The sequence below is a fragment of the Polychytrium aggregatum genome (genome assembly GCF_025602895.1).
Source record: "Polychytrium aggregatum strain JEL109 chromosome Unknown BJ171scaffold_116, whole genome shotgun sequence".
In the NCBI taxonomy this organism is placed as follows: Eukaryota; Fungi; Chytridiomycota; class Chytridiomycetes; order Polychytriales; genus Polychytrium; species Polychytrium aggregatum.
In genome coordinates, this window is record NW_026516318.1 from 85,627 (window position 1) to 103,266 (window position 17,640).

Sequence of the window (17,640 nt, forward strand, 5' to 3'; positions counted from 1 at the left end):
CGAAATTTGCCTGATTCCGCCCCATCTGACAGCCCCCCCCATCCTTGCCCAGCGGCCTTGGCTTCTCTTGGCCCCTCGTGGTTGGTGCCGGCACCATGTCGCCAATCGAGGGATATGCCGTTTTCCCGCAACTCTTGCGGATCTGCCTAAATGCCAAATCACACCAGCATCCCTGCCGCGGTGCTTCATCGCTTGCGCCAAGACGCAGGGTTCGTGGCGCTGGCTGTGCAAATTGTGGGGTTGGTGAGCCACCGATCACAACCACCCTGTTTGCTTCCACCGATCTCATTGCTTCCACCGGCCTCATTGCTCCGTGGGCGCCGTGTGGCAGATAGATTCGGTGTATTTGCTGCTCTTGGACGCTGCTCTCGGGCGCTGCTCTTGGACACTGCTCGCCATCAGCTCTGGAAGCCCTCGTACACCTCGCGCTTCTGGTACTCCCCAAAGGCCTGCTCCTTCCGTTTCTTCTGGTCGCGGTAGATCTGGATCGCCCGCTCTCGCTCTTGTGTCAGGCGGACCTGCTCGGCCATGGGCAGCGTCTTGAGCTTGCGCTTGCGGCCGACCGCCTTCACTGCGGGCTTGTCGTCTCCGGGTCTGCGCGCTGTCTTGGCGGCTTCGTGCTGCGGCTCCTCGGACCCAGACCCGGATCCAGCCTCAGACTCTTCGTCCTTGCCGCTCATCAGTGCCCTCAGCTTCTCGACATCGTCCTGTGTCGCCGTCTGGGAAGTGGCCGTGCAGAGCATCCACGGCATTAGTGTCACTGCACCAACTGGCCAAGATCTCGCCAGACCACTGACTCCAAGATACAATCAGGCAGAACCATTCCTTGGCACCGCAGTCTCGAGTCCAGGGTCGTCTCCTCTCGTCCAACTCTGCTGAGCCAGCGATCATCCGAGAAGAGCATCCACCGGAGCCTGCGGAGCGCAGGTTGCTGCAGTTCGTCACAAACCTTCTTTCCTCCAATCTTGCGGGGTATCACGGAGATCGACGGTGGCGCTTGGACGACCTGCTCGAAAGAATTGGATGGATGGGCCGATGAATTGGTGAGTTAATGGATGAGATTGGCTCCCAAGAGCATGGGGTGGAATGGCAACAAGACAGCCTGGCCAGCGATCGCCCGATGAATATATCTGCTCCCGCTTCCCTTGAGCCTGCACGAGCTCGCATGATCCCGTATGCGCCCGTCGTACCTGTCCAAACTCGACCGTGTCTTGGAGCTTCTGCTCCAAATCAATGTCCTTTCCTGTCTCGCCTCGCTTCTTGGCCTGGAGCTTGAGCTTACGTTGCTTCTGCCATTCCTTGCGCTTGGTTCGTTTCCGAAACTCAGACTGGACAGCATCGTTGACTGCCTTGCGAACGCTGTCATCGAGTCGTCTGCGTTGGGTAGATCAGGTACGCGAGAGCCACGAGCCATGAGTTTGACCCTTGCGAGCATGGATGGGACGACTGCCAATATGCTCCTGTCTGCAGCACATCGCAGGCTGCAATGCCGATACAATCTCGGGGAGCCTAAAAAGATAGAGCTGCCCCGCAGACCTACTTGTGATAGTCGCGGAGACTCTCGCCGGGCAATTGTTTCGTCTTGAGAAGGGATGCCGGTGTGCGGGCTGTCAGATTCAGCAGCAATCATAGCGACCAATGCAGCAGTATGTCACATTCAGGCTCGTCCGTACCTCTGCATCGACGTCGGAGGATTGTTCGTGGCAGATCAACACCAAGGGTCAGGTTTAGCATCCCCTTGTCCTCCTCATCCGTGCCTTTGAAAGCAAGTGGAAGGGCTCGCTTCCAGTCGATTATCTCACGAGATTTGCTGGCACCCCTACCTTTGGTCGACTTGGCTGCTGCGTTTGACTCTGCCGCAGACTTGGCCGATGCTCCGTTTTCAAGCTTGCTGGCTTTGTTGGCCTGGCTCTGCCCGTCTTCCTTGGACTTGCGCTTCTTCGAGTCTGTCGCCTGTGCGGGCCCATTGGTCGATGTCCCGGTCGACTCCAGCTTGGCCATGCGCTTCATCAGATACTGAAACTTTTTCGGGAGCGGATCGTCGTAGAAGACGTGGGTGTCGCCGACATTGCCCTGAACGGTGGCCTGCGCTGATTTCGTGGGTTGCTGCTGCTGCTGCTTTTGATTGTGCTTCTGCTTTTGATTGTGCTTTTGTTGCTGCTGGCTGCTCTTGGGTTGCGCTGTGGAGCTGGAGGAGGAGGATCCCGACGACTTGGGCCGGGATGACGGGCGCAGGTTGGGCGGCAGATCATACTCGGCGGCCTTCTTGGATGACGCTTGTGCGCTCGGCAGGGACCGCGGACCGCTCTTGAATCTCATGCTGGCGGGGCTGCTGGAGGTGGATTTGAGCACCGGCTGATTCCGCCGCTGCGATGCGATGTGGTGCGATCTGTCCAAACGCATCGCAGAATCCAAAAAGAAAACTGCACCCACGTGATGCAAGCTCCGCCGCCACGTGCCTCTGTTTGTGTGTTGGTGTCATGTTTCCATGAGCAAACACTTCCATATGGATGCTCGGCTGGGCAATGCGTGTGTATTCCAGATCCAGGTGCGATGCATGTCTCTGACCAGCACAGAGGGCGCTGTTGGATTGTAGGGGGTGGAGCGCTTTCAACTCCAGAACGAGCCGCTCGGTGAGGACCGGGTCGATGTCGCCGAGCACCAATGGCCGAGCACCAATGGCCACAATGAAGCCCCAGAACAGCCTTCCGCTCTGCCTCTCACATATCCTCAGATACAAAAATAAGGTGCATTGAGACGCTCCAGCTGGAAAGCACCCTCTGCTTTTCTTCGCACCGCCCCCCATCACGATATGCAGAATCCTTCATTGCGCTTGCATAACAGCGCCAATGAGCGAGTCGGGTATGCTGTCGTCATCCTCGGGCTTGGGCTTGGGAACCGGCGCCAGCTGCCGCGCAATCGTCCTCTTTTCGTCGTGGATGCGGTTCAGCTTGGTCTTGGTGAGAGTCAGCCTCCGCATCGACTCACGAGTGTTTCCGATGTGCTCCTGCGGGACGGTGACGCATGCAGCAGTCCTTATCAGCATTCCCGCGATGGTGGAAAAAGCAGCTGCCCCCCCCCAAAAAAAAATAAATAGACCCGATGCTTCAGTCACGATAGCATCTACCTGGGTTAGGTCCCGAATGCGCTGCAGCAGCTCGACCGGGATGGTCTTCTCGACATCCACCAGCGGCGCAAACTCGGGGTCGTCGCCCTGGAACACGTCCGAGATCCGATTCAGCAGCTTGTAGAGCTGTGCCTCCATCTCGATCATCTCCAGGCTCGTGGCCTCGAGCATCTTAAGATGCCTCGATCGCAGGCTGTGCACCATTGGCCGATGGTTCCGGACGTCATCCAGGGACTCAGGCAGCCCCCAGATCTCTGCCAGTTGACCGGGGTCCGCGTTGTGTCGATGGAGCCGTTTCGTACAGAGAGTGGGTCGATGGGGGGGGGAATCCGATTGATCGAGATGCAGTTCCAGAATCCCGTCGTGTGGTAGAGAACAGGGTTCAGCCAATGCACAATCGTGAGCCGGCGTGCAATCGCGAGCCAGTGCGCAATCGCAGGACCAGTACGTAGGGTCAAGCCAACAGAGAAAGCAAAACCACATCATCTCGAATCAGTGATGTTTAGCGTCGCCGGCGAGATCTGACCCTCACCCCGCCTCCCTACCAGTCTCGTCATCGCTCCTCCGCCGCTGTCTCTTTCCCCACACGCTCTCATACCTTCGATCTTGATGTCCTTGTACGGATCGTCGTCATCGTCGTCCGGAGCAAGAGCAGCAGCACCAGGCCCGGCCGCACCAGAGGCATTAAACACCTTCCGCATGATGGCGCGGCGTTTACCGATGCGCCCGAGATGAAAGTCCTGGTCGATATTAGCAGATGCCCAGAGCACAGGACGAGTCGAGATCGTGGCTGGCTCCCGAGCCCGTCTCTTCAGTGTCGGATCAAGCGCCAGATCGAGAGACCCGGATCGAGGACGGGAGGAAGAAAATGAAAAGAGAAAAACAACATTCCCAACGACAAATGGGAGAGAAAGAACCCCCATGGTCGGCCGACGAGCGAGCGAGCGAGTCGAGGCAAATCAAGTCAAGGATATCAAACAGGCGTGTGCATGCGTCAGCGCCAGCGTCAGTGTTAGCGGCTTCTATCCTCTCCCCCCCCCCACCACTCTCCTTCTCATCCATGCAGAATAGAAAGGATATGTTTGTTGCCACGGTTGTAGGGTCGGTAGCTGCTCGGGCCAAAGTCTTCGGTATTCTGATCTTCCTCTGAAATCGGCACATGGCGAGCATCATGATAAGAAAACGGCCTCAAAGATCAACCTCGAGCAAAAGATCTGCCCTGCCCTGCTCCCATATCTCATCATCACCATACGATCATGGACGAGGAAGAAAGGGAAGCGAGGCGAGTCGAGGGAGCAGGAGAGGGAGGTCCCTGGAGATACCAGGCGGCAGCGATGTCGGAAACGATACTGTGTCGCCTTTATCAAACGGTAACGGCAGAATAGTGGCCTCTTCCCCCCCTCCCTGTTCACACACGACCTCCACAGCGAGTCCATACCGACGGGTGCAAACACGGGGCCGTTTCCGAGGGCGAACGCAGGATTTATCGGTTGGGGGGCAGATGCGGACATGGCTTGGAATCGCAGCGAGTCGGATGGAGGATGGGTCAGGGATGTAGCGGAGTCGTTTGGAAGGCGGCAGCAACAGCAGCAGCAGAGAATGATGGTGGCGATAGCGGTGCCGAGGAGAAAGCTTGCTGTTGGGGGATGCGGGATGTTGGCAGAGGCGCCACACGATGGATGGATGGTGGCCAGCCGACAGCGATCCTCAGCCAAAGCGGCGCGTCACCGCTGATTGGCCCGCGAGACACATGGCGAGCCATCGTTTCTCGCTCTTGGATATTCCCGCTCATCGAAGCACAGGGCTGGACAGCGATGGAGGAAGGGGGCTGGACGTTGGCCGCAAGCCAGCTCACAGAAGCACAGGGACCAACAGCATGGTATGGCAGAGCAGCTCTGTTGACGGGTTGAGGCTGGGGAGGAAATGCTGGCCGAGCCAACGACACCACAGGCCAAGCAACACAGGACCGAGTGGTGAGTAGTATAGGGGTATATCGGTGACTATACCGTTTTTGAGAGATGATGTAGATGGGGAAAAACGGTATAGGCGTTAGGGTAGGGGTAGACGTGGGGTGGGGGCTGTGGAGGACGGTAGGGTTAGCGTAACCTAACGGAAGACGGGGTAGTCGTAGGGTACGGCGGGGTAGGGGTAGATGATGTGGCTGGCGGGGTGGTGGTAGGGGTAGTTGGGGTGGATGTGGTAGTGGTGGTAGTGGTGGTAGTGGTGGTAGTTGTGATATTTGTGGTATATGGTGTTTTATTGTGAGGGTTTAGGTTAGGTTAGGTTAGGTTTAGGTTAAGTGTGGTTGTGGTTGTCGTGGTAGTCGTGGTAGTCGTGATAGTCGTGGTGGTTGTGGTAGTCGTGATAGTCGTGGTGTTGTGATAGTAGTGGTAGTCGTGATAGTCGTGATAGTAGTGGTAGTCGTGATAGTTGTGATCGTCGTGGTCGTCGTGATAGTTGGGTTTGGACGTCCATCGGGTTTGGGGGGGAATTCGTCCTCTTTTATATTTCTGTCGTCTGCTTGCGTGTGGCTTGGGTTTGTGTGGTCCGTGTGACTTGTGTTATCGGGAGGGGGGACAGTGTGGTAGATACCGTATCTGTTGGGTTCGTTGGAATTCAGTGTGGGATGTCGTCGAATGTGGAGTATTGATATATCGTTGTTATTGTGGTTTGTTGATGGTTCCGTGGTATCCGTGCGCAGTTGTGTTTCATGTCTGTTTGTGTGGTGTCCGCTGGGGTTGTGAGAATGGTGTTATCGGTGTGTATGTTCTGGGATGGTGGGTATTGTGGTTCGTGGTGTTGTTTGGTGCTGCGCTATCATCGTGGGCACTCGTCGATGGCAGATCTTTCTGCTTGGTCGAACATGGTGGTGCGTGAGGCTTTCAGGTCGCGTCTACATGGTCGTTGTGGGTTCATGTTGACGCTTGAGGAATAGCATAATGGTCGTACTGTAAAATGATGGTCCGGGGTATCGACGTCATGTGGGGGCTGGCCCTGGCCCCATGGCGGGATGAGCACATCATACAGGAGTGATTCGTGCTGGCGGGTATTGGCGGGTTGGCTTTGGCGGGTTGGTTTGGCGGGCTGGGTTTTGGCGGGATTCCCGGCCCATAAATTCGGCTGGTGTTGATGTTACTGATTGCCCCCCAGGCAGTTGGGCAGCAGCAACATTCAAGACCGTAACGTAAGTGCATTTCCTTCCGTGATGATACTCCATGCATGTCCGTGTGTCATGCTGTGCGATGGCTAACATGACTCGGCACCTCCAGTCTGCACGTTCCATTCGCAGAAACCAAAAATGACAATCACAATCATGCTCCTCCTGGCCTTCGTCCTCTGGCCCATTGCCCACTGCCTACTTCATACTGCCTCTTCTACGGCCTATACTATCATTACCTACATTGCCTATATTACCTATATTGCCTGCTATCTTCCGGCACAAACCATCCTATGCATCGCATTCCGCGATTACTACGCGTCGCACGTCACTATCGACGCCCCAAGACATTCCTGCCCATCCATGGCACATCCGAGACCATTCCTGTCTCTATTGATCCACTCGAGCCTCGCTCGCGACACCAAGACCACCAAGCTCGATACTCTCCCGACTCAAATGGGAACCACTCCTGGAACATGACTCTGTTGATTTGATATGATTTGATAAGCCCTCTGCCGCCGCCCATCACCAACTGGTTCGCCAGTTGAGACCTCCAGCTCTGTCTGGAACCACCGTGGCTCTGTCCACACGCGAGACTGGTTCATTGGTCTTCGCTTCAACGACCATTACGGTCGGGTTTGAACGCAAATTTGGCGGCGGCAGAGGCGGACCTATGCCCAAATTCACACGGCATACGGACACCATGTATTCGATATTCGCATGCAATACATTCCAATTGCACTTGCGTTCTTCCCACACTACTTGCGGAACCACTTGAACAGACCCTTCGGTTTGGCTTGTTCTTCGGTCACTCAAGCTTACTCATCGACTGCTGTTCTTGCCTCTTCGAAGGCGGCTGTGATGGCTGGTCGAGCTTCGATGTATCTGGCAACCTCGGCTCGGATCTCTCGGGTGTTGAGGTAGATTGGCTGTGGTGGTAGGAGTGTTAGTTGAGGGACTGGAGGAGTGGTGACAGGTGGCTGGACTTACCAGGATGATGACCGGGCGGTGGGGTGTTTCACGGGTCAAAATAGCAACCCCGCCGGATGGAGTGAAGTCATGTTTGTCCCAATCACCAAAGAGGGAGTGTGGGACCTTGGTGATGTGGCTGCCATGGCGGATCCATTGGGGAGCGTTGTCTTCATCGATTTCGGTCCACAGGGATGATGCATGTGGGTCGGATGCGGTGGTAAAGTTGGAGGGATCCTCGTCGGATTGAACCCACTCGTCACCGCGACGGACCCAGAGGATTTGGTTGTTAAAACGGTCGCGAGACAGAATTGAGTTGCCATCAGATGAGATTGCCACGGAGGTCACATCCCTTGTGTGTCCCTCGAGGGTGTGCTTCACCTGGCCTGTGGTGGCATCCCACACCTTGATGGTATTGTTGTCACCAGAGCCAATAATTGACCCGGACCCAGAGACAATCCACTTGCCATCGGGTGAGATCGCCACGGAGGTCACACCCCATGTGTGTCCCTCGAGCGTGTGCTTCAGCTGGCCTGTGGTGGCATCCCACACCTTGATGGTCTTGTCCCAAGAGCCAGATACAATCCACTTGCCATCAGGTGAGATTGCCACAGAGTTCACTTGGCTCGAGTGGCCTGTGAGTGTCATCTCGCACGGATGCCAGGTGGGTGCTGGACCGGCCGTGACCAGGAACGGGATCTTGTCCTCGAGTTGGGTGGCATATGTCTTGTAGATCGCCGTCTCCTTCGGTGTGAATGCATACCCCGAGTTGTACACCTGTGGTGCACTCGCAATGATCGGGTCGGCAAATTCGCGGATGAATCGATACGTGTCCTTGACCAGTTCCTTCGTGGTGTCGTCGACGATGGTGCTGGGTGCCTTGGCGATCACTCCTCGCAGCACAGCCAGTTGCTCGATGATCGGCTTGACCACATGTGTGAGCGACCCACACTCGAGCCAGTGGAACACATGGCTCGACATGAATTGGGTGAGAGACGGGGCCAATTCTTCGAAGGATTGTGTCTCAAAGGGATGGTCCAACTCGACACCATTGACCTTGGTACCCTCAGTCAGATGGGTGACCCAGTGGGCGACGCTGTATCGCAGCGACGGTGTGATGGTTTTGTTAACCCTGTCCTCGAGGTCTGGGATCTTGTCGTGAAAGTCGAAGATCTCGCAGATGTTGATCACTGGCTCGTGCGAGAGGATCACATCGAGACATCCCTTGGCAAACACCGTGTGGAACGAGCTCGACACATGCCATGGCTCATTCTTGGACTCGTCGCCGAGGAGATAGTCCGCCACCGACTTGTGGTTGAACTTGACCTCGCCATCGTCGGTGGATCCGTTGGCACCAGGAGCGAGAACCAAGTTGAGACTCCTCAGGCATTCGTGAACTATGCGGAGTGCATATCCCTCGGCCACGTTGCGGAAGAAGATCCCGGCAATCATATTGGGTGTGAGGATGGTCTGCGATGTGGCGATAGCCGAGATCACGGTGATCAGTTCGTCCTTACGACTCGACACGGAGTGGATCTTGGTGAATGTGATCCCGTAGAGCTGCTTGACATCAGTGGCGCTGTCGTTGATCTCCCTGATCTTGTCGAGTGTGATGGCTTCGCTCTTGGCCTGCTCCTTGAGCGTGTTAAGGATCAGGTTGATCCACACGAATGTCTTGGATTTGTCATCGTCAGCCGAATCCTTGGTATCAGCTGGCTTTCCATGTTCATTCGACTGAGCCGGGTTGTGGAGGATGATCTCGATGGCCTGATCTCTATCGACCTCGGTGAGTCCCTTGTGCTCGTTGGTGAGTCGGTGTCTGATGAATACCCTCAAGTCGGCGATATTCTCATCGCTCGAGGGCTCGATTGTTTTGGCATTCACTCCATGGAATGCTGCCTTGATGTCGTCCTCGGGACGAGATGTCAGCAGCAACTTGAGCCACGGACGGGTCTTGTTCAGCTCGACGAACCGCCAGGCAAGCAGACTGAGCAGCTGGTCGCGTGGAGAGCACTCGTCGAGTGCATCCACCAGGATCATCACCGATCCCTTGGGTCTGTATTTGCCGATGGCTTCGAGTGGATCGGCAATCACGGCCTTGAACAACTCGGGGATGGACATCTTGTCGAGACTGTCCTTGGAGTGGCCAGCATCGAGCAGCTTGCGGCCGATGGGGGCATACCACTGGCACAGGCCGTATGCGATCGTGCTCAGCACGGCCCGCGGATCGCTCTTGCGGGTGTCGTTGTACTTGAGGAACAGCGCCGACACCAGCTGGCTCTTGCTCCGGAGGAAGCTGGCCAGCTTGGCTGCGGCAACAGACTTGCCGACACCGGCAACGGCATTGACCCACAGGACAGTGTCGGCGGTGTCTTCGTTGACCCAGTGAGTGACTTGGTCGAACAGCCACTGGCGGGTACCCTCGACATACAGATCCTCAAGGTCGTGCTGGTCCTGGGTCGAGTCGACGGGATCGAGGAGGGATCGCAGGAGCGAGTCTTGTTCGGCGGTGAGGACGACACTGCCGCCCTGTGTGTACACATCGCCCTCCTTGGCGGCTGTAGAAGTCTTGGTGATAAGTTCTCGGATCTTGGGAACCAGCCTATCGAATAGAAAGAGTGTGAGATTGTATCAACAGGATAATATATAACATCGATGCCCATACCTCTTGAGCGCGTTCTCATCAACGGCGTCGAGTGCCTGCAGCTTCATCAGCACGGCAAAGGTTTCGCGGATGGTCATTGGCTTGCCATCGAACAACGGGCTCTTCTCATGCATCGGAGGGTGATCAGGGAACTCTTTGACGGGTGGGAAGTACTTCTCTGCAGCCATTCCACCACCTTTTTTCTCCACAGGGGACCACATGAGTATTGGCTGGATGGTAACGGGGTTGCCACTCTTCTCGCCATCCTTCATTCTCTTGAGAGCGTGCTGGATCTATAGACACAGTGGATGTGAGACTGCGGGTTTGAGAGAATGGTACCGAGCTGAACAACCGTACCTCGAGAAATTGATTATCGAGGACATCGTGGGCGGTAAAGGTTTTCTTGAGGCCGGCCTCGGAGAGAATCAAGACAATCAGGTTCGATTGGTAGAGACCATTGATGAAGCCTTGTTCCCAGTCGGCTGCGTCACAGAGGCACTGGTTGTCGAGATAGGGATGGAGAGCCATTTGGCCGTATGGAGCGACGGCAAGTGTTCCATGCAAGGCCGTTGCATTGTGTTTATCGCTATCAACACGATAACTTTGGTGTGACAAGTTAGATGGTGCCACTGCCAGTGACGTGGGTGCGGACAAGTCACCCCGTACCTGATGAAAACATCGTGCTCTTTGTAGTGGCTTTGACACTTCCAATTTTCTGTGGGTGTGGCCGGGTTATAGTCGCTCGATTTGGTGCGACGTTTTGGTGGTGTATCCTCGGGCTTCGTTTGAGAATTAGTTCCTTTGGCAGTATCCTTGGTTGATCGATGGGCTTTCAGTGCTTTTTGTAATTTGATAATAGTGCCGATTTTCAGTCCAATATCTTTCATCTGCGCTTCTTTTAGATCGAGGAGCTGTGGTATAGAGGAGATGAGCTAATCAGAACAAAATGAATGCCAACGACGACTAGAAACCAACACTTACTAATTCGATAGAATTCAATCCGTTTTCGATGAAGCAATCTCTTTGCTCATTGAGGCCATATTTCTTCAGGAATTCATCAAATTCTTTAGACTCCTCTGTCAATTCGGTCTCTTCGTCTTCATTAGAGGTCCTAGCGGTTTTGGATTGACCATCCTTTGGTTCCTTGGTGTTAACTTGGGGGGTGTCATCTTTGGATCGAATGAGCGAGAGTCAGATCACATGACAAACCAATCCAATTCGAACCACACTGGATCCGTGGCTCGATCCAAGATCACTCCGATGACGGGGGTTCGATTCCCGACATCGCCATTTTACCGAGAAGTCGTCCTGGTTTATCTCCAATCCACGACCATTATTGTTCAGAATCGATTCAGCAATCAACGACACTGACCTGGTGCTTGTTTCTTCTGGTGCAGCCACCTGTAAGGAGTGAACAAGCGCAAGGACGAAGACCAAGTGCTTGGTATGAGCTTTATTAGCTTTTAGCCCCGAACACCAAAGAACAAGTTTTGTTCGAACTGGTGTTCAACATAGGCTCAGACATGCAGGGCTATTTATAGACCGGGAGAAGGTCGAGGGGCAAAAGTGGGCGAGAAGGGTGGAGCATCACAGAGAAGCGAGAAGGGGGTGCGAGAGTGGCTGGTGTGCAAGCGAGAGAGGCTTGGCACAGCCCGGGGACATGTGCCGAGCGGTGGGGGAGGCAGGAAACCAGTAGACGCGGGTGGCAACGGCGCGTGCTCATGCATGGGGGCAAACAAACACGTGGGGACTCATGATTGGTGCGGAGGGCGAGAGCATGCGGGACAATCTCATTGGTCCGTTGTGATGCTGGTCATCACACTATCTCCTCCTCAAACTACGGCGTGTTCCATCTTGAGTTCTCCTGGGGCCAGGCTTGTCTGGGTAGCGTCGGTGGTACTCCGCGGCCACCGTTGGGGCAAAGACAATGTCGGCGGGCTCCCAACTTCGATCGGTGACCGGGTAGCCTTTCCAATCGATGAGATAGTGCAGCTTTCCGCGCACGAACTTGGAGTCTAAGATCTCTTCGACCTCCCACTCCAAGTTCCCATCGATGACCACCGCAGGGGGCGGCGCTTGCACCCGACCCGGAAGCGAGTTCTTCTTGTAGGGCTCAAGAAGAGACACATGGAACACCGGGTGCACCTTTATGTCCTTTGGCAAGTCCAGGCGGAAAGCCAATGTCCCGACGGCCTCGAGGATGGTGAATGGTCCAATCCTCTGGTAATCCAGCTTCTTGCTTGGGCGAGTGGTGCTGATGTTACGAGTCAGCACCCAGACTTGATCGCCCGGACGCAAGTCGGGAGCCTGGGACCTCCGGAGATCTGAGAAGTGCTTGTAGTCAGACTTTGCCTTCTCAAGATTCTCCTTCAACAGTGCCAGGTTCCGCTGGAGATGTTCAACCCTCTCCGTGGCAGAGGGAACATCAGGGCCGCCAGCGACAACGGGGACTTCGAACCTTGGGTGGAACCCATAGGTTGCCAAGAATGGCGAGGCATGTGTTGATGAGTTCTCGAGGTTATTGTAAGAGAACTCGGCCAACGGCAGCAGCTCGGCCCAGTCATCTTGCTGATACGACGTGTAACAGCGCAGGTATTGGTTGATGACCTGGTTGACCCTCTCAGTCTGTCCATCGGTCTGGGGATGGAAGGCCGTGGACAGACTGGTTTGGATCCCGAGCTGCGTGCAGAGTGCCTTCCAGAACCGAGAGGTGAACTGACTTCCTCGGTCTGAAACCACTGTGTCGGGGAGGCCATGGAGACGAAAGACATTGTCGAGGAACAGTGACGCAGTCTCCTCCGCCGACGGCAGTGAACGCCAGGACATAAAGTGTGCCATCTTTGTGAGGCTGCATACCACCACAAAGATGCAGGTGTGACCCTTGGACTTTGGCAGATCAGTGATAAAGTCCATGGTCAGTGTCCCCCAGGGTCGATCGGCTGTCTGGAGTGGCAACAGGAACCCAAACGGCTTGTGTCGCGGAGCTTTCGAGCGTGCACAGGTGTCGCACGTCGAGACGTACTCTTTGACATCTTTCCGATAGGTTTGCCACCAAAACTGTCGCGATACCAGAGCCAGAGTCCGTCGGATGCCTGGATGACCCACAGCGACTGGGTCATGGCACGACTTGAGCGCCGGAACTCGGCACGACTCTGGGACTACAATCCTGTTCTGGAAGGTGAGGTACTGGCCATTCCAGACGAACTTCGGGTCACGACGGTATTTGTCTAGACCGGGATCCCGAGCCTGCTCTTCGGCTATGAGCTGCAGCAAGTCCACAGGGTCACTGCGACTTGCAACCGAAGAGCGGGCGTCTCTGCTTCGGAGCACGCGTATCACCGCGGCAGGATCGAGAAGCAGAGGCGGATCCCTCGACACGGAGGCCGACGAAGGGATGTAGTCCGAGCGACGAGACAGGGCATCGGCCTTGCCGTTCCTCGCACCAGGACGGTACTGGATGCGGATGTCGAACCGAGACAAGAACTGGGACCACCGTGCATGGCGCTGGTTCAGGATGCGAGCCGTCGCCAGGTACTCCAAGTTCTTGTGGTCGGTCAGAACGGCAACGGGATGCTGGGCGCCTTCGAGGTAGTGTCGCCACGCCTCGAAAGCCTCCTTGATCGCCAACAGCTCTTTCTCGTATATGCTGTAGTTACGTTCAGCATTCGAGAGTGTCCGCGAATGGAACGAGCAAGGATGAAGGCGATCATCAGCACCCCGCTGGGAGAGCACGCATCCAAGCGCAAAGTCCGACGCATCTGACTCTACGACGAACGGCTTGGATGGGTCCGGATGCACCAGAACGGGCTCCGAAACGAAGGCATCCTTCAAGGATCTGAATGCTTTATCGGCTTCGCGGGACCACTGGAAGCCATGCGTCTTCCGGAAGAGCCGAGTCATGGGCCCCGCGATCTTTGCGTATCCATCGATGAAGCGTCGATAGAAGTTCGCAAACCCGACAAAGGATCGAAGATCCGAGATGTTGCGCGGTATGGGCCAATCCAAGATCGCAGAGAGCTTGGATCGCTCCATACCGATGCCCTCGGGCGAGACCATGAAACCAAGGAACGAGACCGAGGTTTTGGAGAACTCGCACTTCTCCAGCTTGCAATACAGCTTTGCAGCTCGGAGCTTCGAGAGGACCTGCTTGACGTGCTCTACATGCTGCGACGGGTCAGCACTGTAGATCAAGATATCGTCAAGATACGCAATTGCGAACTGGTCCAACTCGGTGCGCAGGACGTCGTTGATGAAGTGCTGGAACGTCGCTGGCGCGTTGGTGAGCCCAAAGGGCATCACCAAGTACTCGAAGTGCCCATATCGAGTACGGAAAGCTGTCTTCCACTCGTCCCCGGAGCGGATGCGCAGCAGATTGTAGGCTCCACGAAGGTCCAGCTTAGTGAACACCTTCGCGCCTCGAAGTCGGTCCAGCAGCTCGCCGATCAGCGGTAAAGGGTAACGGTTCTTTACCGTGATACCGTTCAGTGCGCGGTAGTCAACGCAAAGACGAAGTGAGCCGTCCTTCTTCTTGACGAAGAGGATTGGCGAGCCTGCTGGGGACGACGAAGGACGAACGAATCCCTTGGCAAGATTCTCGTCGAGATAGTCACGCAGAGCGTGAAGTTCGGGCTCGGACAGTGAGTACAGAGGCCCGAACTTTGGCGACTTGCCCGGCTCCAAGTCAATGGGGCAGTCGTAAGGGCGATGCGGAGGCAAGGAGTCAGCTTCCTGTTTAGAGAAAACAGACAGGAAGTCCTTGTACTCCGCAGGCACTTCGACAGTCGCAGTGCTCGGCTCGTCAGTGGGCAGGACATGGACCTGAAAGATGGTCAGGGGTTGCGTTCCATGCCTGCATGCATCCAAAGACTCGCGCATCGAGCGGTAATCAATGCTGCAGACGCGGAGAGGAGCGTCCGAGCTGAGAGGAGGGGCGTGGACAAGGTCAGAATAATGTTCGACGGTTACTTTATTCTGAACAATGTCCGAAGAACAAACAACAGGAGGAGGTACATCAAGGAGGGAAAGAGAACTGACAACAGAAGAAGGGGTTTGGGAAGAGCGAAGGGGTTCGGGAGGAACAAGACAAGAAGGGGAAGACGAAGGTGGGAGCGTAGGAGAGGAGCTTAGATCAATCAAAGGAGTGGAATCATCAAGAAGGGGAGTGACATTGGAGGAAGTGGAGCAAGACGAAAGAGAAGTAGTGCATGGAGAGGGGTCGGAATCAACAGAAGGAGGGAGACAAAGAAGACCGCGAGACCAGACAATCTTGGGCTCGGCGGTGCGCAACCAAGGAAAGCCAAGGATAAGTGGTTGATGTGGAGACCTGATCACATCGAACCGAAGGCGTTGCGAGACGTCCCCGAGAATCACCTCGAGTGGAGCAGTCTCGCGGAGGATGGGGCCAGACGACAGCGGCTTACCATCCACGCCTTCCACTGCCAAGGGCGAAGCCTTGGAGCAGGTGGGGACAGAGTGTCGAGCAACAAAGTCCTCGTCGATAAAGTTGCCAGAGGCACCAGAATCGACAAGTCCTTCGCACGACAGAGAATCACCAGAAGGAAGACGAACAGCGACGGGAACAACCAACGAGCAACGACGAACAGACGAAACACAAGACTTTGGTTCGGTACCAGCTTCGGCACCAGGGTTGCGGCTAGCACAGACAGTTAACTTTGCCGAGGGTTGGCAGGACAGCTCAGGTATTTGCACCTGTGGATGAGGTGCAGTTCCCAGTGACACCAGAGGTGCCACGGGTACTATGCCAGAGCTGAGAGTGTCCGCCGGTCCAGAGGCAAGGCGAAGCTGTCCGCACATCACTGCTTCCCCAGTACTTACCAAAGGCACCTTACCAATGTCTTCACTTTCGGAAGGCGGTGGGCACGGCTCCGGTTCAAGGCCTTCACTTAGAACCGGGCCTGGTCGTTTCCCGAACTGAAGTCTTGCACTTCTCCATCCTCGTAAACGATGGTGCGGATGATCCTCGGGCCGGGAGGTCCAGGGGGCGGTCCGGTAGCTCTGGTAGATCCAAACTTGACGGGGCAGTTTCGTACCAAGTGGCCCTTCTTGCCACAGTACAGGCAGAGTCCAAAGCGGCGGCGGCGTTGTTTCTCCTCGGCGGTCAGGGGTCCAGAGACGGCAGAGTCCACTTGCATGGGCTCGGAAACAATGTAGGAGGGGTGCGGCGGAGCGAGGACGGGCGCGGGAGCGATGGCGGGAACGGCAGCGGAGGCGGAACCAAAGGCGAACTGGAAAGACCGGTAGCGGGCAGGCGTGCTTCGGCGCTCTTGACGGCGCTCGCGGATTCGTGCATCGAGCTCGTTACAAAGCTCGATGTACTCCTCCAGATCTCGTGGCAGAGGGCGAACTCGCGAAAGTTCGTCTCTGACATCATCCGACAAGCCAAGTCGGAAGAACGAGATCTTTGCACCGTCGTTCCAAGTCGTATCGGCGGCAATACGAAGGAACTCGGATGCATAGACTGCGCACGGGCGGTTGCCCTGAGACAGTGTGGTGATCACTGACTCGGCAGTCCTGGCCCGATCAGGGTCGTCAAACACTTTAGAAAAGCGTTCTAGGAAATCGCCAAAAGAGTTGAGTCGGGGATCACCCATCTCAAGCATCGGAGTCGCCCACTGGAGAGCCGGTCCAGTGAGCAGACTAATGACGAATCCGACCTTAATCGGGTCAGCAGGGAACCGGTGGGGCTGCATTCGTATATACAGTTTGCACTGATTTACGAATGCCCGGAACCCTTGCCGGTTACCGTCGTAACGGTCCGGCATCTGCACGCTGTACCCAGCGGCAGGAGCATCGCGAGCTGTCCGGAGCTCGGCGAGCTCGGCCTCCAAGGCACGGAGGCGGTCCACGAGGGCAGGATCCATGGCGGGACTGGGACTGGGACTGGGAAAAAAAAAGCGAGGAGGTTCAAGAACAGGAGAGCGAAGAGGGCTCAGACACAAGTGTGCTTGAGGTTCGGACAGGACTAGGAAAGGGGCGGGGCTAGGAGCGGAAGATACCAAGCAGGTGGTATCAGTAGAAGAGAGTTCGAACAAAGTGTAAGGAGTGAACAAGCGCAAGGACGAAGACCAAGTGCTTGGTATGAGCTTTATTAGCTTTTAGCCCCGAACACCAAAGAACAAGTTTTGTTCGAACTGGTGTTCAACATAGGCTCAGACATGCAGGGCTATTTATAGACCGGGAGAAGGTCGAGGGGCAAAAGTGGGCGAGAAGGGTGGAGCATCACAGAGAAGCGAGAAGGGGGTGCGAGAGTGGCTGGTGTGCAAGCGAGAGAGGCTTGGCACAGCCCGGGGACATGTGCCGAGCGGTGGGGGAGGCAGGAAACCAGTAGACGCGGGTGGCAACGGCGCGTGCTCATGCATGGGGGCAAACAAACACGTGGGGACTCATGATTGGTGCGGAGGGCGAGAGCATGCGGGACAATCTTATTGGTCCGTTGTGATGCTGGTCATCACACCACCAGAGGGACAGCAGTCCAACGAGGGCTGATATGACGATGATCCTTTGGAGCATCGTGGATGAGATCAGGGCGATGGGGGAAACGGAGCGCGGGGTTGGGTGGATGCTTTATACTCCCCATCCCCGGGTGGATTGGGGACCCGAGCCCCCAAACTCGGCCAGAGTCGCGCGATGCGAAAGGGGAAGGACGGACGCCATCGACAAAGCAAAATGTAAAACACCTCGTCAAGTGTTAGAGTCCAAAGGGGACTCAACGGCCAAAGAAGA

The 17,640-nt window shown here is 55.9% G+C and overlaps 3 protein-coding genes across 3 annotated transcripts; all 3 read right to left on the reverse strand.

The window, feature by feature from the left end:
* Nucleotides 1–304: 304 nt before the first annotated feature.
* BJ171DRAFT_538504 (uncharacterized protein) lies at nucleotides 305–2,460 on the reverse strand. Its single transcript, XM_053112896.1, has 5 exons — nucleotides 1,824–2,460; nucleotides 1,541–1,583; nucleotides 1,191–1,374; nucleotides 950–1,006; nucleotides 305–719 (listed from the first exon to the last, which is right to left on the reverse strand). The coding sequence occupies exons 1-5, from the start codon at nucleotides 2,401–2,403 to the stop codon at nucleotides 399–401; spliced, it is 1,185 nt and encodes a 394-aa protein (XP_052961843.1). The 5' UTR covers nucleotides 2,404–2,460; the 3' UTR covers nucleotides 305–398.
* Nucleotides 2,461–2,509: 49 nt separating this feature from the next.
* On the reverse strand, nucleotides 2,510–4,864 carry BJ171DRAFT_538508 (uncharacterized protein). The gene is made up of 5 exons (XM_053112897.1): nucleotides 4,566–4,864; nucleotides 4,210–4,273; nucleotides 3,726–3,943; nucleotides 3,128–3,381; nucleotides 2,510–3,007 (listed from the first exon to the last, which is right to left on the reverse strand). The coding sequence occupies exons 1-5, from the start codon at nucleotides 4,636–4,638 to the stop codon at nucleotides 2,825–2,827; spliced, it is 792 nt and encodes a 263-aa protein (XP_052961844.1). The 5' UTR covers nucleotides 4,639–4,864; the 3' UTR covers nucleotides 2,510–2,824.
* A 1,266-nt stretch (nucleotides 4,865–6,130) lies between these two features.
* On the reverse strand, nucleotides 6,131–6,777 carry BJ171DRAFT_538511 (uncharacterized protein; the record flags this gene model as incomplete). The annotated part of the gene is given in 3 exon segments (XM_053112898.1): nucleotides 6,131–6,188; nucleotides 6,203–6,311; nucleotides 6,397–6,777. Coding segments are annotated over 3 exon segments (243 nt in total), but the record flags the coding sequence as incomplete, so codon positions are not given.
* Nucleotides 6,778–17,640: the final 10,863 nt, after the last annotated feature.